Below are 22,651 nucleotides of genomic sequence, written 5' to 3'. Positions count from 1 at the left end.
TCTCAGAAACTAGAAGAGAAAATGAAAATCGGACATCATGATATTTTAGATCATTCAAAGTTCTGATGCAACGGCTACTTTTTTCTTTTCTGAAAGTGAACCATCTAATTTTTTAAATTATATATGCAAGCAGATTTTTCAAAAAATTACACCACTTTTTTTCATTATTAACTCAAGCTTCATTCATAGAATCGCGCATTGGTACCGGTACAAAAGAATTGTTTCTAAGGTCACAATGGTAAAAGTGTCAATGGTTCATATAAAGTATTTCCATTTATTAAATATAACTCATTGAACTGAATACGGATTCAAATGTTGTTTTAAAAAAGAATTTTGATACGAAATTCGTTTTAGTTATAATTTTAAAAAATAACGAACTACGGTATTTTGACAGTCTAAATAAGACTAAATAGAGCCCAGATCTAGATAGGCCTATATTTATAATAAATGCATTAATAATTTGAACAAAATTTTAATTAAATATTAAGGCAATAACTTATCTTCTGACATCTTAGGGGTGCAGATTTATTTATTATGTAAACAAAAGTAACACGGATTACTATTCATGATCATAACATTGGCCTAGATCTAGTAATTTTAAGTTTAAACCTGTAAATTCACACGAGTTCTGGTCTAGATATAGTAAATTCTATATCAAGATTCTATAACTAGTTCTTCATCTAGATCTAGATTAGATCTACACTTAGATGTAGACGAGACTTAGATCTATTACTATTTTTAGACCTAGACTTAGATCTAGATTTAACGGTATATCTTAATCTAGGTCTAGATCTATGTCTTGTTTAAATGACAATGGAGATAGTAATTTTTATTTTGCGAGGGGAATGTCTGGTCCAAGTAGACGTACCGAGGTAGCGGTCTTTGAAGTCATTCTACTAGCTCACTACCTAACTAAAATAGGTCAAGATTTTTTTTTCGTGTTGCCAATTTATCTAATTTTGTAAGAAGAATAATCTTTTTTAGTTTCTCTTTATTACATGTAACATGTTATTAATTTTGAATGTATGGATAAGGTTAATAATTATTATTAAAAAATATAAGTGTACGCTAACTCAATATATGGAGATGCTGTGGCTGAGTGGTAAAGGAATTGGAACCAGAAGTCCAGTGTTCGAATCCTGGTGAAGACTCTAGGTAGACCACTTCGGGGGCCGATTTTGAGTTTGTGTTTCCATACAAACTGTCTTTGTAACTTTTGATGTATCGCACGTATGCAATCGCAAGAAAATGGAAATTGTCTTGTAAATCTAGATTTTAAGACTGATTATTCAGTTTTTTTCAAGTGAAGAGCTGACTCGCATTGAACGATCATTGTGTTTTTACTATCGGAATAGTTCAATAAAGAGAAGAGCTGACTCGCATTGAACGATCATTGTGTTTTTACTATCGGAATAGTTCAATAAATAGCGTGAAAAGCATCGATTAATGTAGGTCTCTAAATGTTCATGTGGGAAATGGTATTGCCTTGACGTTTTCATTCTGTACATTTATTTTTTTATTACAAGGCTTATATCAACTCACTCTGAAATTTCGCACAATTATTTCTTTTACCGTTACCTGACACAAAAGAATCGATTAAAAAAATGACCAATTAGCTAATTAACTATTAATAATTAGGCCTAATTATTTTGTTTCTCAAACAAGGAAAAGAAATTTAACTTGACTGAGGTGGTTGTAAGGTATAAGGTGAATTTCTCCCCTTCATAGGTCGTCGCTCTAAATTGTAATGAACAATAACCGGTATATAACTATAGGCCTACAATCTTCTCTAGTCAGAGGGTTGTCACGTTGGCCCGAGGAGGCGTGAGCCATGAGTTCTAATTCAGGTCAGTCGACTTGAATTAGAACTCGTGGCTTGGACCGACATGATAACCCCTCTGCTAGTGAAGTAAACTTACTCATGACTAGAGAAGATTGTATAGTTATATAGGCCTAGTTTTTGTTTAGAGCGGCAACCTATAAAGAGTACTAATGCAGCTTATTACACCACTTCAGTCAAGTACAATTTCTTTCCCTTGTTCGAGTTACCAAACAAAATAATCAATGGTTATTTTTAATTGATTCTCGTGTTGTCAGGTAGAAGAAGTAATTGTGCAAAATTTCAGCTTGATCCGAGATTGGGTGTTGGAGAAACAACGTGTACAAAATGTTTACCAGATAGAGTGAGTTGATATAAGTTTTGTAAAAATAGATCTAAATAGGCCTTATATAGTATGTGTATATATTTTTAAAAAGTCAAAAGGATTCTAAATGTGACCTGTTATTTGCTCTAAATGACCTTGATCAACTGGACTCTCCAGACATTCGACAGCCTTGACTCTACCACTGAACAGCGTCAACATGATTCAGATGCTTGCAACGCCATTTGGTTGTCTGAAACGCCTTACTGCTGGATGCAATAATAACAAGGGGGGAAAAAAGCATGCAGTGTACGAGAAAAACGAAAAACAAAACTTTTTAGCAGGCTACTAAATTCTTAGCAACCATTTGTTTGTTGTTTCAGATGTTTCTTCAGAGTTGAAGATAGTTTACTTCCTAGTCCAAACCTCCCGCATGACGACGGGGGATGGGAGCGGGCAGGGTTTGAGCCCAGGACCATCGATAAATCCAAACGACAGTCCAGCGCGCAAACCTCACGACCAGGCAGCCATTTTAGGATGAAACTTAGGAAGCAACAAACAAAATAATAAAACAAAGCTTTTCTAAAAGAAAAAGAACTCCGCTTTGCAAACTACTGTATATCTATCAATAATGTACAAGTTATTTCCCTTATTCGATATCAAAACAAAATAATTAATTGAATACCGGTACGGTAATTGTTTTTTTTTTTTTTTTTTAAATTGACTCGTTTTTTTTTTTGGGTACCGTAGGTACAATAAATAATTTTTTAAAGAATTAACATGATTGTAGAATGCTTGAGGGAGAAATATCCTAAACAATTCTTTAAGGGGACTAAGCCCAACAAATTTAGCCATATCTGATTAATGAAGGATTAGTTTCCCTTATTAATATCAAACAAAATAATTAATTACCCGTACTCAATTTATTAATTGGTTACTTTTTTTTATATTCATGTCTTGTTTATGCCAATGAATAATTACGGTACCGGTATGCGAAGTTTCAACTTCATCCGAGAATGGGTGTGGGAGAAATTACTTGTAAACCCTTTAATGATATAAGCTTTGTAAAAATTTAAAACAGACTTAATATCAGCTGAACATGTTTTCTTAAGACGTTTTGAACAATATTGTTAGGTTTGTAACGAACGATGAAGTAATTTAACCTTCCATAGAAAATATCGTCGGTGCAAACACCTTTTTTTTTTAAAGCAATAAACTTATAGTTTAAAAGCATACGATTACCCAGTACGGTACTAAAAAAAAAGTTTGTATGCTTTCAAATTAAAATTTTCCTTTTCTGGATTTCAAACTTGCCGACTTATGAATAGCTTCATGAAGTCAGTACGGTACGAGAAACGATAGCGTTTACTATTTCATTTCCAATAGACAGAATCTGAAAGTCGTGTACGTTTTAGAGATGGGTAACGAACCAAACCCGAACTTTAAAACTGATTTGTACCCTATCTGAACTGAATCAAGAATTGCAATACCGCAGTGAGGCGTAGTGCAAAGTTAGCAATTTTTGCACATACCTAAAAAAACAACAATTATTACTTTAAAAGAAAGTGCATGGATAATTTGAGTTTACTGATTCTAAAACTTACATATCTGTAAAAGCTAATATACCTTAACTAAACTTCATAAAAATCTTCTTCCTGTAACTATAAAGAGTGACAATTTGTTATTTGTTACTGATTGAAGTAGGAGGCCCTGTGGCTGAGCGGTAAAGCGTCTGACCACTGAACCGGGGTCACGGGTTCGAATTCTAGTGAAGACTGGGATTTTTAATAGGTACGCCTACCTGACATTAGTCTGGAAAAGTTAAGGCGGTTGGTCGTTGTGCTGGCCACATGACACCCTTGTTAACTGGGAACCACAGAAACAGATGACTTTTACATCATCTGACTCGTAGATCTTTACTGAAGTGAAGTTCTCTTATCGTAACGATGTTAGAATTACCTATGTAGGTCATAATCTATCTGAGCTGTTGAAACGGCTCTAAAATCCACTGTTGACTGTGACAGCATGCGTAATTTAAAGGCAGCTTTTCTGTCCAGTTTGGATGAAATTATGTTAGTCACCCTCAATACCAAAGTTTCGACATTTATTTAGCTTTGTTAAAATGTCTTGTTTTTAAATCACAAATTTGTTAAAATGCGTAAAATATAGTAGACAAAATGCAGAGCACAGGAAGATAGTTATGGAGACTTTGTTTCTAGTACCGTACCCCTCGACGCAAGTCTGGGTCTGATCTGAGTTGTTTTGTTTTTAAAAAACGATATTTCTAATGCATGAGGACTGTAGGCCCATGTGATATAAATAAAACTTGTAAAAAAAAACTTGCGAACTTACAAGTTGGACGGTTGTTAGAGGCTATTTGAGACGCATGCCACTGGAAGCGTTTTATAGGTACCGGTAATGGAGTACCGGTACCTGTATTCATTACCACTTCCGACAATAACTACCTTACGGAACCAGCACAATCTATAGAATAATCAAAACCACATAATACAGCAATTTTACAAAGACAATTAGTTTATATCAGTTGAAGAAAAAATAAACAAATTGGAGCATATTTTTCGCCGGAAAAATATTTTCAGTTAACAGCCTTCAAAAAACTATAATTAAACTTGATCTTATTCATGGTAAACCAGTGACACAAAATATTTAGGTTTTGTAATAAATTAAAGTTATCAGAATCCTCATTTTGATGAAATGTCGGATCAAACAAAGCATTAGGGTTTTAAAAATTGTATTTCTTGCAAATCAATCAAGAGCATAGCCTACGCCTAAAATGGTTAGACCAGGGGTCTCAAACTCATATCAGCATGTGGGCCGCAGTGGAAAGTAACAACCAGTCAGCGGGCCGCACCACGAAAAGAGAATGCTTTTTCATTAAATTTTACGAACACTATTGTCACTGCAGTTAAATGCTAAAATAAAATTTTTATAATTATTAATTACATTTAGTGTAGTTTACTAAAATAAGTTGACGTTGTCTCTGTCACTAATAAAAAAGCAGAAACTGTAGTTTCCAAAAAAAAAAACAAAAAAAAAAAAAAAACACTAGGCCTATAATTACTATAGATGGCTCGTCGCTCATGTTACTGTCCACTCAGCATCGACGTTAGGCCTGAAGTCGCGTGTAGTGGCAAGCCGCAAGGTTGCTCTCAGATGCTCATCAGTCAGTCTTAAACGTAATGCTGTTTTTTTTTTATCTTCATTCTGGAGAAAAACTGTTCGCAAACGTAGATACTCCCAAACATCGCTAGAATTCTAGCAGCTGCGCAGAATAAGTTTGGAAACTTCTCTCTGGGAAGAAACTGGTAGAAATCTGGAACGCCAACATCAGCGAATTTTTGCTTCAGAACAGTGTCACACTGCAGGTCCAGTAGTTCCATCTGGACTTCCTCTGGAACGTTTTTCACGTCAACTGCGAACGGAGTGGCAACAAGGAAAAACTGTGGTCCAAGAGCAGTGAATTGCTGAGAGCGGTGTTCAAAATCTTCCAATAGTCTGGAGAAGATTTCTACTTAGTCTTTCGGGCGCTGTGGTTCAACCGTTATGCTCTGTAGAAAAGAGAAATAAGCCAGGTTTCCATCTGCCAGCTGAGTGGCCCACAAAGTCAGCTTGCATCTGAATGATTTGATGCGGTCAAACATCACGGTAATCAGCTGCTTTGTGCCCTGTAGTTGTGAATTGGGTGCATTGAGATGTTGCGAAATCTCAGTAAGAAAAGCAAGATCCAACAAAAACATTGGGTCACTGAGCTAATGTATGTCTCTGCCTTTCATTGCCATGAACAATGCTGTTTCCCGTCTCAGTTCAAAAAATCTCTGCAGCACTTTTCCACGACTCAACCATCTGACTTCCGTATGATACAGCAACTCTCCGTATTCCGTTTCCAAATCAGCTAGAAATGACACAAACTGTCTGTGGTTGAGACCCCGTGCACGTATGAAGTTCACTGTCTTAACGACAACATCCATCACGTTCTTAATTTGTAGACTTTTGCCAAAGAGTGCTTTTTGGTGCAGAATGCAGTGTATGGCTGCAAAAGGTCCCGCCAAGTTGAGCTGATTTCGTTTCTCTACCATTAATCCAACAACATCAACATTCTCTGAACACATTGCTGGTGCACCGTCCGTAGCCACCGAAACAAGCTTTTCCCACAGTAGCCCACACCTGTCAATACAAGCTTCCAGTTCTTGAAACACGTCCCGTCCGGTCGTCGTTCCTTTCATGGGTAGTAAGTCCAATAGCTCTTCAACAATGTTCAAGTTTTCGTTGACCCCACGGCATAGTATGCGGTGTCTGTTACACCAGTGCAATGGAATATACTATAAAGTCTTTTGCAGCGGCAATCAATTGCTATTGAACATTTGTCGCTGCCTCGGTGATCCTGCTTGCAACTGTGTTCGCAGACAAACTTATGCCTTCAAAGAGTTTCTTTTTTCTCGGGGCAGATAATTTTACACGCCTGTAGCATACACTCTTTTACAAATTGGCCTTCAGTGATTGGTCGTGATGCCTTTGCTATCATCTCGCTAACAACAAAGCTTGCCTTCACAGAATCTTCGCTTGCAGTGTTGATGCGTGCAAAAAAGTTTCTTTGTTTGCTAAAAGATGCTTTCAAGTGATGGACTTTTTCCTCGCGGTTTACCGGACAGTCCAGCATACTGTTCTCGATGCAATGTTTCATAGTGTCTACGTACGTTGTATTCCTTGAGCACAGAGATGCACTGCAAGCAAATCATACAGCGGAGTTTCTCGTCCACTTGTATGACAAAATATAAATTTCCCCACTTCTCCTGGAACAGCCATTTTCATCAGCAATATTTCGCTTTTTGGACGACGATGACATTTTTGGGCTACTACACTACTACAGTAAAGTTGAGTAAACTGACAAAGCTGATGACAGCAGAAACAACAGAAACAAGAATATTATATGTATCTTAATCACCAAGCACAACATACATATACACTGTTCTAGCCGCCCGCCTGACACATGTACGGTACCCGCATCCCTCCCCGGCTTATCTGTGGTCATTGTAAATTTTATCTAATTTTTTTGAATTCGCGGACGTGGCCACGGGACGAAAAAAATAGTTTCGCGGGTCGCGTGTTTGAGACCCCTGGGTTAGACCAATATTAGAATACCGGTATGCAATTAGTGTTTGGAGCGGGTCGCCTGAATCAGCGGGGAAAACCAAGAGCTTAGTAGATATATTGACATGGTTAACTAGGTTAACATGTGGTTTCCGTTATCTTCATTATCTCACTCAAAAAAAAAAAAAATTTCTGTAATTTATTAGGTAAGCATCTTGGCTATCTATTTGTTGAGGATCCAGTTCGAATCCCGATGTAGACTCGGAATTTTTAATTGCGGATTTGATGGTGTATTGTTGGCTGAGCTCTTAATGGCAGCACTGAAACTTTCAATGTAACCCCACCCTTTTTCCCACCTAACCCAATTGTTCATTATAAAAATATTGGTCAAAACGTACTGTCGAGCATGCTGTCACATGGAAGGCGCACCATTCACTCACGGCACAAAAGATAACAGAAAAAAAGGAGGTGCATTTTATAATTTTTCTTTTTTTTTTTTATTTTGATTTTCATCTTTAACACCTTTACAAATTAGTATAGGGCTTACTTTAGGTTCATTTGGAAGCAAGGTTTGAGCGACACACACACATATAAAAAGCCTGAACCCTTTTCTTAACCAGCATATTTTTACAAGACTAAATAACCCAACCTAATTGACCTCTTCCCTCAATCAAGCGTACAATCATAATAGTCCGGTACTTTAAAGTGTCACCAATAAGATCTGAATGTTGGCTCCTTTAAAGAAAGAGAGTAATATGTGGCATCTTTCTTATCCCTTTGCGATTGCATCGTTTGCAGCCTTCTTACCTCCGGTGTGTACATCTGCGATCCAAGAGCCGTTCCTTTATGCTGACTCTCCATGTGCACGTATCTAGTGCTTCTTTCCCCCAACTATTGGGGCCGTTTCTGACAAGCTTGTCACAGGATGACCTGCAGATATCCTGCACTCTATTGGGTCCCCATCTTGTGGAAGTCGATGTTGTGGCATTTTGTGAACATGTCCAAACAAGCCTAGGCGTTTATGGTACTGTTTATAGCAACGCGGATGTTCTGGTACCTTGCTCTCTTCGCATGACTTCCTCGTTTGTTATTTTATCTTGCCACCTTATTTTCAGAATCTGAATGAAACATTGGAGGTGGAAGCTATTCAGATTTTTTCCTGCCAAGAGTTTGTGGATTATATCTCACCATCACACAGGTCCGATAGACTTTGGTATTGTTAGTCAGCAAAGTAGGCATATTGTCCCACACTCTTTTCTGCAGCTGTTACGTGGTGCCCATTGTCTTTTGGACATCATTGTAGATATTGGAGGCAAAGGTCACTTAGTTCCAGACGTTGGCATTAGTGGTCAGGTTAAGTGCTTGTATTTTGAAGTACAGGTACCCAGTAGTATTTTTGATATTTTGCTTTCACTTAACTTCTGGCATGCAGCAGACAGTTTTGAAGGTGAAGCTGAGTAGTTGATTCTACAATAATAGCTGAGTCACCAGCGTAGAAGAGTTTCCTGACACATTTCAAACTTTGGTTTGGCCCTCAAATCTCGATACATCGGTGAGTTTTCCAAATGATCTTGTCTGAAGTAATACGCCTTCATTTATGTCATAAGCACAAAGCGGTAGTCAGGAAAAGAATACACAGGTACCGGTACCAAACAGAGAAGATTAGACACTTCTACTGACCCCAAAAGGTGCTGATTGGGCTACCGGGTACATCTAAATTTCACTGTAAATTTCGTTGTCTCCTGAAATGTGTCAATCTATTTTTCATGTAAAATACTCTACTGGCACTTGACATTGTAATTCATAGAAATGACGTGCAGATATTTATTCAGTATTGATTTGAACACAGGTTTCGGTCCCTAACAACTTATGTAGACTTCACAAAATAAATTCTTTACTTAGCTTACTTTGTAGTTGGTTGAACGTCATCGTTTCACGACTTCTTTTGTAGTTTGCGATAATAATGTTTTTAATTCAAAAGATTAACAAGTCAATCACAAAATGTGAGTCAACCTTAGGCAGCGCCATCTTGGAGTTATGACTACATGCAGTCTCTTTGAAATCTATTTAACGTAGCCCCTGGGTATTCGAGAATAAATACACCGATATGGTACGGTCAGACTACCGTGATTTTTAAGGATGTCCATTTTAAAGTTTGTTCTAATAAATGTTTCTGTTTAGAATCCCTCAATAGAAATTTAGATGTTTGAATATTGCGATAAGATAATTCTAGCCTACTATTAAAGAGCTGGTACCATTGATCTGCAGTCTTTTCTTTAGTCAGTTCACATAATTTTGGTGTCAATGCATTCGCAAAATTGAGCGCGTTAAATTATACAATATGTATACGTAGAAATGTGTCATCGCAGCTCCGACGTCATCTAAATTTTTAACGCGCTCAGTACTATTGTTTTCGCTTAGTAAATACCATACCAGGTACGTTGATTTCTTAAATACACTATGAACACAATCATAAGCTTCAATACCTCCTTATGGAGTAGAACTGCATTTCTTGACAAGATACTCACTACCGGTACGTACTAGTAAGTTTCTAGTTCATCATCAATGATAGGAAGTCTGGCAACTTTCATGATGATCAGAGTTTAGAATGATCATAAAGCCACCACAAATGGAGGAGCTGGAATACTTATCGAATGGCCAGATGGAGGAAAACTAGAAAAATCCTTTGCAACTGGAGAGCTCTCTGACAGTCACAGAGCAGAAAGGGAAGCACTAGCACTAGCTGCTACCATGCTAGCAAATCATCCAAGTTCCCCTCACAGTCAGATTGTCTTTCTAACAGACGCAAAAACAACCCTCCAAAGCCTGCAAAACTCTGATTCCCCTTATATTAAAAACCTCAGAACAGCACTCACAAAGCTCAACCACAACAGCAAAAAAACTGTCATTCAATGGATACCAGCTCACATACAACTAGCAGGAAATGAGAAGGCTGACACACTCGCCAAGAGTGGGAGAACAAACTCACAAGTAAACTCTGCTCTCTATCCAGAAGAAATGAAGAAATTAATTGTAGATAAAATAAATGAGAAATGGACGAGCTCCCATCCAAATCACAAGAAAGATGATGCTTACTATAAGCTATCCCGACAAGACCAGCGTCTAATCTTTCGACTCAGGACCGGACACAACAGAATGCGACAACACATGTTCCGGAAGCTCAAAATTGGAACCAGTGAAATCTGCCCATGTGGAGTATCACCAGAAAATGCCGACCACGTCCTCCAAAACTGCTCTCTCTACCAAGAGGCCCGTATAAGACATTGGCCCCAAATCACCCCAATAGAAAGAAAACTATATGGAGAGCTCCCTGATTTGGAAACCACTGCGCAGTTCATCTCATGTATTGGTCTAGTCATATGAACACTCCAACATAACAATGAGAACGATGAAGAAGAAGAAGAAGAAGAATCAAAAAGAAAGGTGGTTTCGTTTTTCCTCTTTGAAGAAGGTCGCAAGCGGTCTGCTATATGGACAATGCAAAATAATAATACTGCTATTCAAAAGTGAATAGTGCTGCCTTGATTACAACTTTTCCTTTAACATTTAATCACTGTAGGCCTACGGGATTTCTTAACGTACACATGTCTGTTGTTATTAATAGTGAAAAGAAAAAGGTACCGTAGAGAACAATCTGCTGGATCAAAATTAAAACGAAAGACGTTTGCATCATGAGATATTCCACATCTGGACAATTTGTTATATATTTTTCTTTTTGCCGGTAGGCTACTGTAATTATAGAAGGCTTACTGCTGCGGTAAATCCATATATTCAAGTACAGTAGGTCTGGTTTTTTTTAAAGTTATTCTGGGCATGTTGCCCGGTTCTAAACTTATGTTGTCAAAGTAGGCCCTAATAGTGCAAGGAGTAAGACTTATGTTGACTTCAATTTAACCAAAGTTACGTACAGGTTTATTTCTAAATGTTAGGTATCTTGCGATTTTCAGTGATAAAGTTAGTTGATAGAATGAGAATTGCATAGTTAAGAGATATTTCAACAGTAAAACAAACCAAATCTGAAAGGTGCAATAAAATGATAGATAACGAACGTTTACTTTCATCTTAAGACATTTCTTCTAACTTGGAGTTACCGGTACCTAAACATAAGAATGAATAGTTTAAAGGGGGGAAAAAACTACATTGTGACATTGACTCAACTTTTTAAGTACAAAAGAAAATTCAAGTTCTATTGCCATTTCCATTTTGGGCTTACATTGATGAAATAACTGCATGACCAATGCAAGGGTATCTTTAGGAACTTCATTTTTAGCGAAAAAAATCTGGCTTAATTTTGATCAAAGTAGTTAGATCGGTACTGGTATGGTTTTGATGCGCTGTTTTCATCTGTGCACATATAGGCCTACAAGTCGGCCTTAAGGTTTAAACAAGTCGTAAACGTCACAGAACTTCACCCTAATCACACATGTTGATAAGGTTTGTCCTTCGGGCAACATTATTCTAACGCAGACGTCTTCAAAGTGAACCTATCTTAGAAAGCTAAAAAAAAAAAAAAAGGGTTAAACCTTCCATACGTTCGGGGTATCAGGATTGTAGGCCTAAATAAGTAGGGCCTTTAAGCGATGAATGTTTAGGCTACATTTTGTGACTTGACTATAACTTTACTCTCATATTATCATTTGTAAGAAATGCTTTTACTGGTGCGATGATATAATTTTTTTTTCAATATCAAATTCCTAGTAATTTGATTAACGGTACTTTTTATTTGGGCCGATATTGTGGAAAAACAACAACTGAAAATGTCTGCGTTTTATTGCCTGATTTAAAAAGGCTCTATTCTCACTGTCGAAATCGCTCCTTCTTAACATAGGGGTCAGACCTTTTCTTCATCTCTGCTACAATAACCTCTTTTGATTTCTTTTATTCTAGCCCACTGACTGCACTCGTTTTTATGGTCAACATTTATCAGTCATTAAATTCTGTAATTTCATATCACTTGTAACGATACTGATAATAGGAAGTTAACTGTGGCAACGACATGGTCAATACAAAGCCCTCACATGTAAACTCTATGAAACAAAACACCAATCCGAATATATATATTTCTTTTTTAAACGATTTCGGTGGCATTCTGCTAGTCAATCTGTTCAGGAAAAGTTTTATATGTACCGTTAAAGGCAGCTTCATCATCCTTTCGACCAATAATACAATTCACTGCTGTACAACTTCAAAATGTCTGCGATTTACTTTCATTTTATGAAATGTGTCAATAATTGCTACGCGCAATGTTTCCATTAAAAAAAAAAAGATATATACCGTTATCAAGATTCTTTGAAAAGAAACTATGAGCGTTGGTCTTTTTAAGTACCGGTATAACATACAAATTGAATGCAATACAAAAGGCAATCAAAGGGATTCAGAGCCATTGTCTCTCAAATTGATTGTGGTCCAAATGTTTAGTATGTCATCGGCTTTACAATCCATGTTCCACAGTTATCATTTATTAATTCACATTCACACATTATCTTTAGAAGAAAGACGTGATAAAGTTACCAGCATTAGTTACACAATGTCTCTATATATTCTCTTTTCCTTTTCATTTATTTTGAAGTTGGAATGACTTATATTCACAAGCTCTGTTTACGTGTGAAGAAATTGAATATAACGGTATCTATAGTAATAAAAAGGGCGCAGATCCTGATGTGACTCATTTGATCCAGACATAGCGGCTGTCCTCTGTATGTTCTCGTCGTTGTCTGAGCCTGTCTTCCGTGACCCTACAGCTGTTTCTTTGAGAGGACAACTACTGCCAGCTGCTTTTCTCTATGCCAGTGAAGGCAAAAATGGCGTCTGGTTTATAGCGCTTCCGGGGGTGGAGGGCGCCTCTGTTACGAAAAAAAAAACGCCATATAATAAAACAAAAACGCCATAGGCAGCTGTCGAATAGTAGACTTAACTAGTGCCTGTCCACTGCTCCCTAAATGGCACCCAGAGCTCAGAGCCATACATAAGTGTGTGAGAACCACTGCTTTTGTCAGGCTGAGATACTTAATCCGCCATACTCTCATTGTAGGCGCAGAGAAGTGCTGTTAGCCCTAGCCAGAAGGTGGTCTATAACTCTAGACACTGATGCGTCCTTGGAAACTTCTGCTCAGACGCACGAAGTAGTCGATAACAATAATGGGGTGGACACGGCATACACATTTTTTTGTGGAGCTGTGTAAGTTTCGTTTTGGAGACTTCAAGAACAAGTTTTCCGCGTGTTATGCGTGTGCCCATGAGAGTACACGCCTACTATGCTATGTATGGTTAAACTCGTATTCGAAGCCACTGTAGATCTAGCGCTCCAGTAGCTTACTTAGTCCAGGAAATGTGAGCGATGAGACTAATGGGTATTTGGGTATGGTACAGTTTATTCCTTGGGTATTTTCACGCTCAAAGTTACAGTAATCTGCTCGATTTTTACCATCACGATCTTTAAACAATACAGTTCAGTCATATGAGAGATAAAGAAGAAAAAGCTATATGGATAAATAAGGTTGCGATATAATGATATCTAAAGATAAACGTAAAATGCAAAAAGAAAAATTGGGAGAGACCTTGAAAAATATACTAAATATAAGAATGTCAAGGACGCCATATTGAATGATCATTTTTCCCACTAATTAATTTTCTTAAAAAAAAAGCCAAAGAGCAAAGAAATTTGATTCTATAGTGCTGAAAAGTGCACACACATTATAATTATGCTTATTTAAATACTTTGCTTATCAATGCTTCCCGTATTATGGAACTAAAAAAGCTTGCTATTTATAGATTTTCTGCTAAGTTTGAAAATCCAAAAATAAAAATCTATCTAAATATTTGTTGAAGCACCACACTTGTAACAGTGTCATTTTGTTACAGTAGAGAAAAACAACACTAAGCTTCTTAGATATCTCTTACATAATGTGTTATAAAAATATATATTTGTTAATAATAGCAGCATGTACACACTGACCTGGTTAATCTGACAAACTGACAAAAATGTTTTAAAAGATTTATGAAATATTAGATTTAGATATCATACCTTGGGGTTGGAGATATTGAAATATTACATTCATTGTAATGGTGGATCTAGAAGATTTGAATTAGGGATGTTGTTTTTTTTTTAAATCTTTGTGTATATCCTAACCATGAATATATAAATGAATATTTATTTATATGGTGGCAGAGTGGTAAAGAACTTGGCTTCCTTACCAAGGGGTCTTGTTTGAATCCCGGTGAAGATTAGGATTTTAAGCTTTTGGATTTTTAGGACGCAACAGATATTTTGTCCCTTAAATAAAATAAAAACCTTCACACTGTCAGCATGTCATGATGGGTGATGGCAGCAGGCAGTTTATGAGCCTGGGACCATCACAATAACTAAACAACAGTCCAGCGTGCAATACTGCTTGACCAGGGAGCCACCCATATTTCATTATCCTGTTTTTAAAACTGGGTTTACATGGAGAGATGGGTGGTGGTTTATACTTTTATACATTTGTGCAAGTAGGAAAGGCAAGGATTTGGAGATTTTCTTGATATTTTTATGGATTTAGAGCTATAGGTTTAGATTAGCACTTGGTTTGGGCAAGACTTTACAAGTGTTAGAGAATAAGCTCTGTTTGGGATATTTTAATCTATTTTCATGAATTATTTCAATTGAACTGTCATTTGTTGATCAAATTTATTATTGTTAGTTAATGAAAGCAGCATGATGTTGGCCCTACTACTCATCTCTACTCAATATTCAGTGATTGACATAACATGAGATTTGACAAATATGACTGCATGTCTTATCTTGCTATTCTTTTTTTCTTTTTCAGAAAGTTCTACAATATGTCTGTAATTATTCGCCTCCAGGGTTTACCCTGGACTGCAAGTGCCATGAACATTCGCCATTTCTTCAGTGGGCTAAACATTCCGGCTGGTGGAGTCCACATCATTGGTGGAGATGGAGGAGATGCTTTCATAGCATTCAGTTCTGATGATGATGCAAGGATGGCTATGAAGAAGAATATGTGCCCTCTGAATGGAACACCAGTGCAGTTGTTTCTCAGTAGCAAAGCAGAGATGCAGAGTGTCATTGATGCAGCTAGATCTGGAACTACAGCAACCACAGGTTCAGCCTCTCTTGCAATGGGCACTGGAGGTCAGAGTAACATCCCAGAACAGAGAGGCCAGCAGTTCTCTAATATGTATGCTGTGGATAACCAAAACAATAATGCCAATGTAGGTCACCAAAACAGTGGCTTTTCTACAGACCTGGCCAATCAGTGGCAGAATTATCAAATGTATGGTAATAGAACTGATGGCCAAGGTACATCTCAGTTTAATGTATCCAACCAGAGATCATCTGCAGAGGATGGTTTCTTTATGGGGATTCAAAATGTAAATGATCAGCGAAATCAGTTTGGAGCAGTGCAGCAGCCCATGAAAGTGGCTGGTGAAGGCAGCACCCCATTTCTTGACACAAAACAGCTTCAGCAAAACATTCTTAACACTATAGGCTTGGGATCTATGCCAAAGCAGACCCCAGTAGATGTTCAAGGACAATTAGGTGACAAGCATAATTTATTTAATGAGTCTTCAGCTGCGCCTGTAGCTAAACCTGCTGACAATTTAGCACTTATTAACAATATCTTATCAAAGGGTCAAAGTAACTTTCCTGATTTGATGCCATCTGGAATGAATCGTGGCTTTGTTACTATTCCTGGACAGCTAAATCCAGGTATTTCAAATGATAAAATTCCTAAAGATCCTGTTAAATCACAATTACCTGCAGAGAAATTTCTTGGTCAATATGGAGATGAAAACAAATCAATGTTTGTAAAAGACGATAGAAGTAAAGAAGTGTCTCAGTGGCAAAACATCAACAAGTTGCCATTTGAACAAGACAATAAAAATGAAAACTCTTCAGTCGGCAGAGACAAATTTATGACCCCAGAAAACAGACTTTTTGATCCATTTGTACCTCGAGGTCCTTCTACAGAGAGGATGAACAGAGGTCCTGAAATTGCATTGGAACAAGGTATGGCAGCACCAGATATGTCATTTGCCTCAAGAATGGTAGGACGATTCCCAATGGATACAGAACAAAGCAGTAGAATTGCAGAAAGACCTTCTGAAAGATATAATGAAAATGTGCGCTCAGCCCCTGAAGATTCAATGCCTAGTACGAGATATCCACCAGATGATGAAGCTGATCTTTCAGTAATGGAACCCAGACAAGGTCGATTTCCTCCACTAAGAGGTAGACCTGATGAAAGATTCCCAAATGATGAAAGACATTTTCCTCCTCAACAAGGGGATCAAAGATTTCCTCCTGAAGAGGTCAGATTACAAAACAAAGGCCCTGGTTTCACAGAAGGATTCCCTGAAGGGGGCAGAAATTTCCCTCCTAGGGGCTTTGATAACCAGTTTCCATCAGATAGCCAAAGATTTGGCCCAGAAAGTAGACGATTTCCTCCTGCATTTGATGGAAGATTTCCTCCGGAAGAAACAAGGTTTCCACCTGATAATAGGTTTGGTATGATGCAAGACCAAGAAGGTTTTCTAGGAAGGCGGCCAGGTGATAACCCTTTTCCACCAGATGATATCAGGTTCAAAGAAAGAGAAGAGGAACTTAGAAATAGAGCAGCATTTGAAATGTCTCGTAGACCAGATGAGAGATTTATGCATGAAGGTCAAAGATCAAATATGGAATATGATGAACAGAATGAAGGACAATTTATTCCACCAGATAGAAGGTTTGGGCCTGACAGAGGTTTGCAAGGAGATAGAGATGTTAGAGAATATCGAGATTCCATGGAAAATCGACGTGAAAGAATATCTAGATGGGATCGTTTTGAAGAAGGAGATAGAAACTTTCAACGACCTGGAGGACCTCGAGCACCACTACTTGAAAATCCTGATATGCCAGGGCCAAGGCAATTTGAAAGACCTCCTCCCGATATGAACTCAGAAGAACCAATGGATATGGACCAAAGAGCAGGCAGGGGAATGGAAGAAACAAAGGGTACAACTTTTGAAGAAAGAAGAATGGGTATTGGTGGACGAGGTGGACCTGGTTTTGATGGAAGACCTGGTCCAGGGTTTGATGGAAGACCTGGTCCAGGATTTGAAGGAAGAACTGGCCCTGGATTTGATGGACGACCTGGTTTTGATGGAAGACCTGGTCCAGGATTCGATGGACGACATGGTCCAGGATTTGAAGGAAGACCTGGATTTGATGGTCGGCCTGGTCCTGGATTTGAAGGACGACCAGGCCCAGGATTTGAAGGAAGACACGGTCCAGGATTTGAAGGACGACATGGTCCAGGATTTGATGGTCGTCCTGGTCCAGGATTTGAAGGAAGAATAGGTCCAGGAGTGGATGGACGACCAGGTCCGGGATTTGAAGGACGACCATCTGGCCCTGGATTTGAAGGTGCACGCGATAATATAAAGGAAGGCTTTAGGGGACCTGGAATGGATGGAGTAAGAGGTCGAGGTTTTGAAGGTATGAGAGGTAGAGGTTTTGAGGGAAGAGGAAGAGGTGGGCCTGTTATAGAAGCATCTACTAGACCAGGTGTGAATGATGAAAACAGATTTGAATATGGTCATAATGCACTTAGTCGCAATCCCTCTACAAACGAAGATGAATTTGGATTGAGAGATTTTGATAATCGTTTTCAGGGACCTCCTGGAAGAAGTAACTTTTTTGAAAGAAGAGGTAGAGGTGATCCTTTCATGAGAGGTAGACCTGGTCCATTTGGAAGAGGTCGCGGGTTTGATGTAGACAGAAGATTTGAAGACAGTGGCCCTGATGGAAGAACAGACATTGATGCTAGAAATACTGTAAGACCTGATGGCCCACCTGTGAAACCAGTCCCAGTGGACAAAGTACAAGACGCAGCAGGTAAATCTGTAGGTGGTAAAGGTTTGTTAGGAGATGCTCCATCAGCTGCCAAAGATAATGCTGCTCCTGAAAAAAAGGATGCTGAGCCTGCTAAAAGAGATTATGACCATAGAGCTCGACGAAGTTATGATAGGGAGAGAGAAAGAAGATCTTCTGATAGAAGAGATAGAGATAGAGATGATAGAAGATTTGATGACAGTTATAGATCTAGATACAGATATGAGAGAGACAGAAGGCGATCTAGGTCACGAGATAGGGGTAGCCGGGATAAAGATAGCCGCCGTAGTCGTGATAGGTCAGCCTCAACAAGAGATCATGATTCAAGAGGATCGCCTAGAAGACAGGAGAGGTCAAGATGTATTTTAATGAAAAACTTTCCAAATACAATTACCTATAAAGAAGTTAGGAGATTTTTGCATCCAATGGAAATTCCTTATGATGGATTAAAGCTTATTAATGATGAGAAAGGGCAAAGAACTGGAGAAGTATATGTACAATTCCGTCGGGGAGAAGATCAGCCTAGAGCTTTGAGAAGAAATGGTGAAAGATATGGTGGTCAAATAATAGCAATTTCTCACTGTACAGAAACAGATTTTGCCAAGGCAATAGACTCCTATTATAATAAAGATGCTATCAATGTTTCTGAAAAAAGTTCAACTTCAGCCAATAAAGCTTTTGACAGTGATAAAGTGAGATATATAGTCCAACTTCAAAATCTCCCGCAGTCCATCACTAAACAGGACATAGTCCAGTTCTTTAAAGGCCTCTCTATTGAAAACAATGGAGAAGCATGCTTTATAGAATTTGATGCATCTGGGGTAGCAACTGGCAATGGCTTTGTAGAGTTTAAAAGTGATTATGACTATAAAAAAGCACTTACACAGGATGGAAGTGTTCTAGGCACAACCACAGTCAGAGTTTTCCCTGGCAAAAAAGAGGAAGCTGATGATCTGAAGAACAAACAACAAGAGATGTTTCAACGAGCAGCAATTCGTAATTTAACTGGTGGGAAAATTCCACAGCCTTTGATGCAGCAGCAAATTTCAAGACCTGGTCTAATGGGACCTCGAGCTCCTGCATCTACACCTGCAAACAATCAACCTATTAACAAGCCTTCTCCTTCAAACATTCAAATGACCACTAGACCATCCACACCTTCATCTGATCCATCACCAGCAACAGATACTGTTTGTGTCCACATACAAGGTTTACCTCTTCTGGCCACTACACAAGACATTAGAGAATTCTTTTCAGAATGTCAAATTGCATTGCGAGGGATTAACATAGCTCATGATGGCAAGGGTAAGCCTCTCGGTGAAGGCTTTGTAGAGTTTAAATTTAAGTCTGATTTTGAAAAGGGCATTAAAAAGGACAAGACTTCTTTTGGCAGGCATATTGTTGCAGTGAAACCTATATCAAAGAAAGACATGATTGAAAGGCTTGAAAATGCTAGACAGAGAGGTTTGTCCCCATCCAAAACAACCACTATGGCCAATGAAGATCCTAAAAAGACTCCGGAACCAACCGCTCAACAACCAGCTCAATCAAATATCCCACCAAAACCTTTGATTCCACCACTAATTCCAGTGCAAGTGGCTAAGCCAGTTGGCCTAACACCACCTGCATCAGCAACACCCAACACATCTGCTGCTGCTCCAGCAGTCAATAAGCCTGTGCCACAGGGAGTCACTGTTACTGCAGGAGGTAGCAAGTCCATCCCACCTGGCGTTCTTAACAAAAACTGGTTCTATGTACGCTGTCAGAACTTTCCTCCTGATATCTCCATCCAAGAAATTCTACATTTTTTCCAGAATTTTAGCCCAATTGGTGATTCTATTCGATTGCACTACTCCAATGAAGGAAAGCCCACTGGTAATGCAGTTGTTGGGTTTGCGTCAGCAGAGGAGGCCAAAAAAGCATTACAATGCTTAAATTCCAAGCCATGTAGACAAAATATTGTCAGTCTTCACCCAGCTTGATGAGGGTAAGTATTTATTATGAAATAGATATGTTGCCAATTAAAATGTACAGTTCTTGTATCTGTGACTTTTATAAACAAATTACTATTAAACTGACATGGAGTTTTAATCATTTAAAATAATAATAAAATGTGCATGTACTGGTTCAAAAGTCAAAAAAAAAAAAATAGAATTTGTTACTTATAAATCAATCTTCCTCTGCTCAGATAGGGACAAAATTATAAATTGATTTCATTAAAAAATCCAGGAATTATGCGATATTGTGTCCTGTGCAACCAAGTGCTTGAGTGTTATATTACAACTTAGTCAGTCTCAGTAATGGTCTGGATAGCTAGGAAAGAATCTTACTTTAGATTTTTAAAAATATGACAAAGTTCCTCCTGTTTTGTTGGGAATGGTAAAGTTATTTTACTAAGCTCCGACAAAATGTAGTTATAAAACCATCATCAAGAACAAGTGATTACACTTGACTTCTTTCCATTGTAAATCTATATTGTTATTGAAATAGTTTTGTTTTTTTAATTGTTATAAAAATATATAGATATATCTATATATAAATGCATCTATTTGTGTAGTCTAATAACTACAGTTAATTATCTACTTTCAGGACTGTGACCATTTTAGAGATTTTGATTGAAACAGTTGTACAACTGGGATTGATGTGTTCAGCTTAGTCAAAGTACACCAGATGAGGACTTGTATTATGCTATAGATAATAAGTGAAGTTATTGTTTGTTTTATTGTTCACTTAGTTATTAGTTATCTGGTATTACTTTGTTATATTTTAGAATGTTATATAAATGTATGCTGGCTTTTTCACAAGTATCAGTACTAATATTTACAGAGGTGTGAAACAGAAAAAAAAAAATAAAGGAATTCAAATATGTATGTGTAAATATATATGTTTTTTTTTTTACTTGACTCAATTGACTTAACTATGGTACCAGTAAAGATATCTGCTCTTTTTTACTTCTTTTGTGCAATCTTTGAGTTACGGTACTTTAAATTTTAATTGTTTTTGTTTTAGACCATGTACTGTTATAAAAAAAAACATTTAAATTTCTCAAAAATTTATCCAGTAGTTTTTATAAAAACTAAATACAAAAATGCAGTATTTTAAAAGATTCAATTTTTTTAAATATCAGACTAAAATGTATTCTTAAATATTGCACCTAAAAACTATTTTTAGTTGAATCCCAGAAGGAGATGAACATAATCTATAATCTGTGCTGAATGTGCATGTAATCATGAGAATCTTGGCTTGTGGTGAACTGGGCAAGTTTTACAAAAATTACCAATTTCTGTTCCTGCAAGTATTGTTTTTAATAGTAATAATATTGATGATCTCTTTTTGTCTCCATTTGAACTGAGGGAAGTTTTAAAGGAAAGAAACTTCTCTTTAATGCTTACTATATGTGTAAATCAACATTGCTTACTTCTAAATTTTTCTAATTTATATAATGGTGACTATGTAGACTATAAGATTGCACATTTACCAATAAGTGTTGTACCAATGTTCAGTTGTTTTGTGTAGAATTATTTCATTTTGTTTTGTTTTCCTTTTTTTAAAAAAAACTATGAAGTCTTGACTGAACATTGTTATTTATGTTGATAATATAGACACCTAACATTTTTAAGAATCAATAAATTGGTTTATTAATACTATTGTATTCCTGCTTGTTTAATAAACTATTTATCAAATATTCTGTACCCATATCATCAATACCAATACAAAAAAAAACAAAAAAAAAACAAGGTTACAAAAGACAGTTTGTGTGGAAACACAAACTCAAAATCGGCCCCCCGAAGTAAAATGTTTTACATAATTCGGATAATCCTTCAGAGTTGAAGATAGTTTACTTCCTAGTCCAAACCTCCCGCAGGACGACGGGGGATGGGAGCAGGCAGGGTTTGAACCTTCGATCGTCGATAAATCCAAACGACAGTCCAGCGTGCAAACCGCACGACCAGTGGTCCACCCAGGTAGGCTTCAATATTTTCAGAAAGAAAATCCGAATGAAATTATATCAAAGACAAATGAGAGATAAGAATGGAGAAAGAAGGTTAACAGATCTTGTGTAGTGCCCCAACCGTCCCGCAGATCAAAGGATACGTGAAAGTGAATGTAAAGTTAGATGTGAACCTGGCCTAACTAGTTTGTGGTCTATAGGGCAGATGATGTAAAGTTCATCTGTTTTTGTGGCCTACGGTTAACGAGGGTGTCATGTAGCCAGCACAACGACCAACCGCCTTTGCTTTTCCCCAACTAATGTCAGGTACCCGTTAGAGCTGGGTAGACTCAGAAGTTGAAAATCCCAGTCTTCACCAGGATTCGAACCCGGGACCCTCGGCTCGAACTAAATAAGTTAATTGTTTTGAAAAGGCTCAATCTCATATTCGAATCCTCAAAAAAAAAAAAAAAAAAATTCCGCTACATAGAAAAAATGTTCACGAAAATGATGTTTATAAGATTACTATTCGTCTTAAATTAGGTCTAACATATAATGCATACTAATTAGCTT

General features: G+C 37.5%; 1 protein-coding gene across 3 annotated transcripts in view; it reads left to right on the top strand.

Moving 5' to 3' along the window:
* LOC106079486 (uncharacterized) overlaps positions 1-21,791 on the top strand; it is a 43,423-nt gene extending 21,632 nt beyond the window's left edge. For all 3 annotated transcript variants that reach the window (XM_056034645.1, XM_013240652.2, XM_013240651.2), the window contains 2 exons: positions 15,077-20,134; positions 20,737-21,791. In XM_056034645.1, coding sequence (XP_055890620.1) covers positions 15,090-20,129 — 5,040 coding nt within the window. In that variant the 5' untranslated portion in view covers positions 15,077-15,089 and the 3' untranslated portion in view covers positions 20,130-20,134; positions 20,737-21,791. The remainder of the gene's footprint in view (positions 1-15,076; positions 20,135-20,736) is intronic.
* The last annotated feature ends 860 nt before the right edge of the window (positions 21,792-22,651 follow it).

Source organism: Biomphalaria glabrata, chromosome 7 (genome assembly GCF_947242115.1).
Source record: "Biomphalaria glabrata chromosome 7, xgBioGlab47.1, whole genome shotgun sequence".
Taxonomy (NCBI): domain Eukaryota; kingdom Metazoa; phylum Mollusca; class Gastropoda; family Planorbidae; genus Biomphalaria; species Biomphalaria glabrata.
Note: the sequence above shows the minus strand (reverse complement) of the source record. Positions and strands in the feature narration are given on the sequence as shown.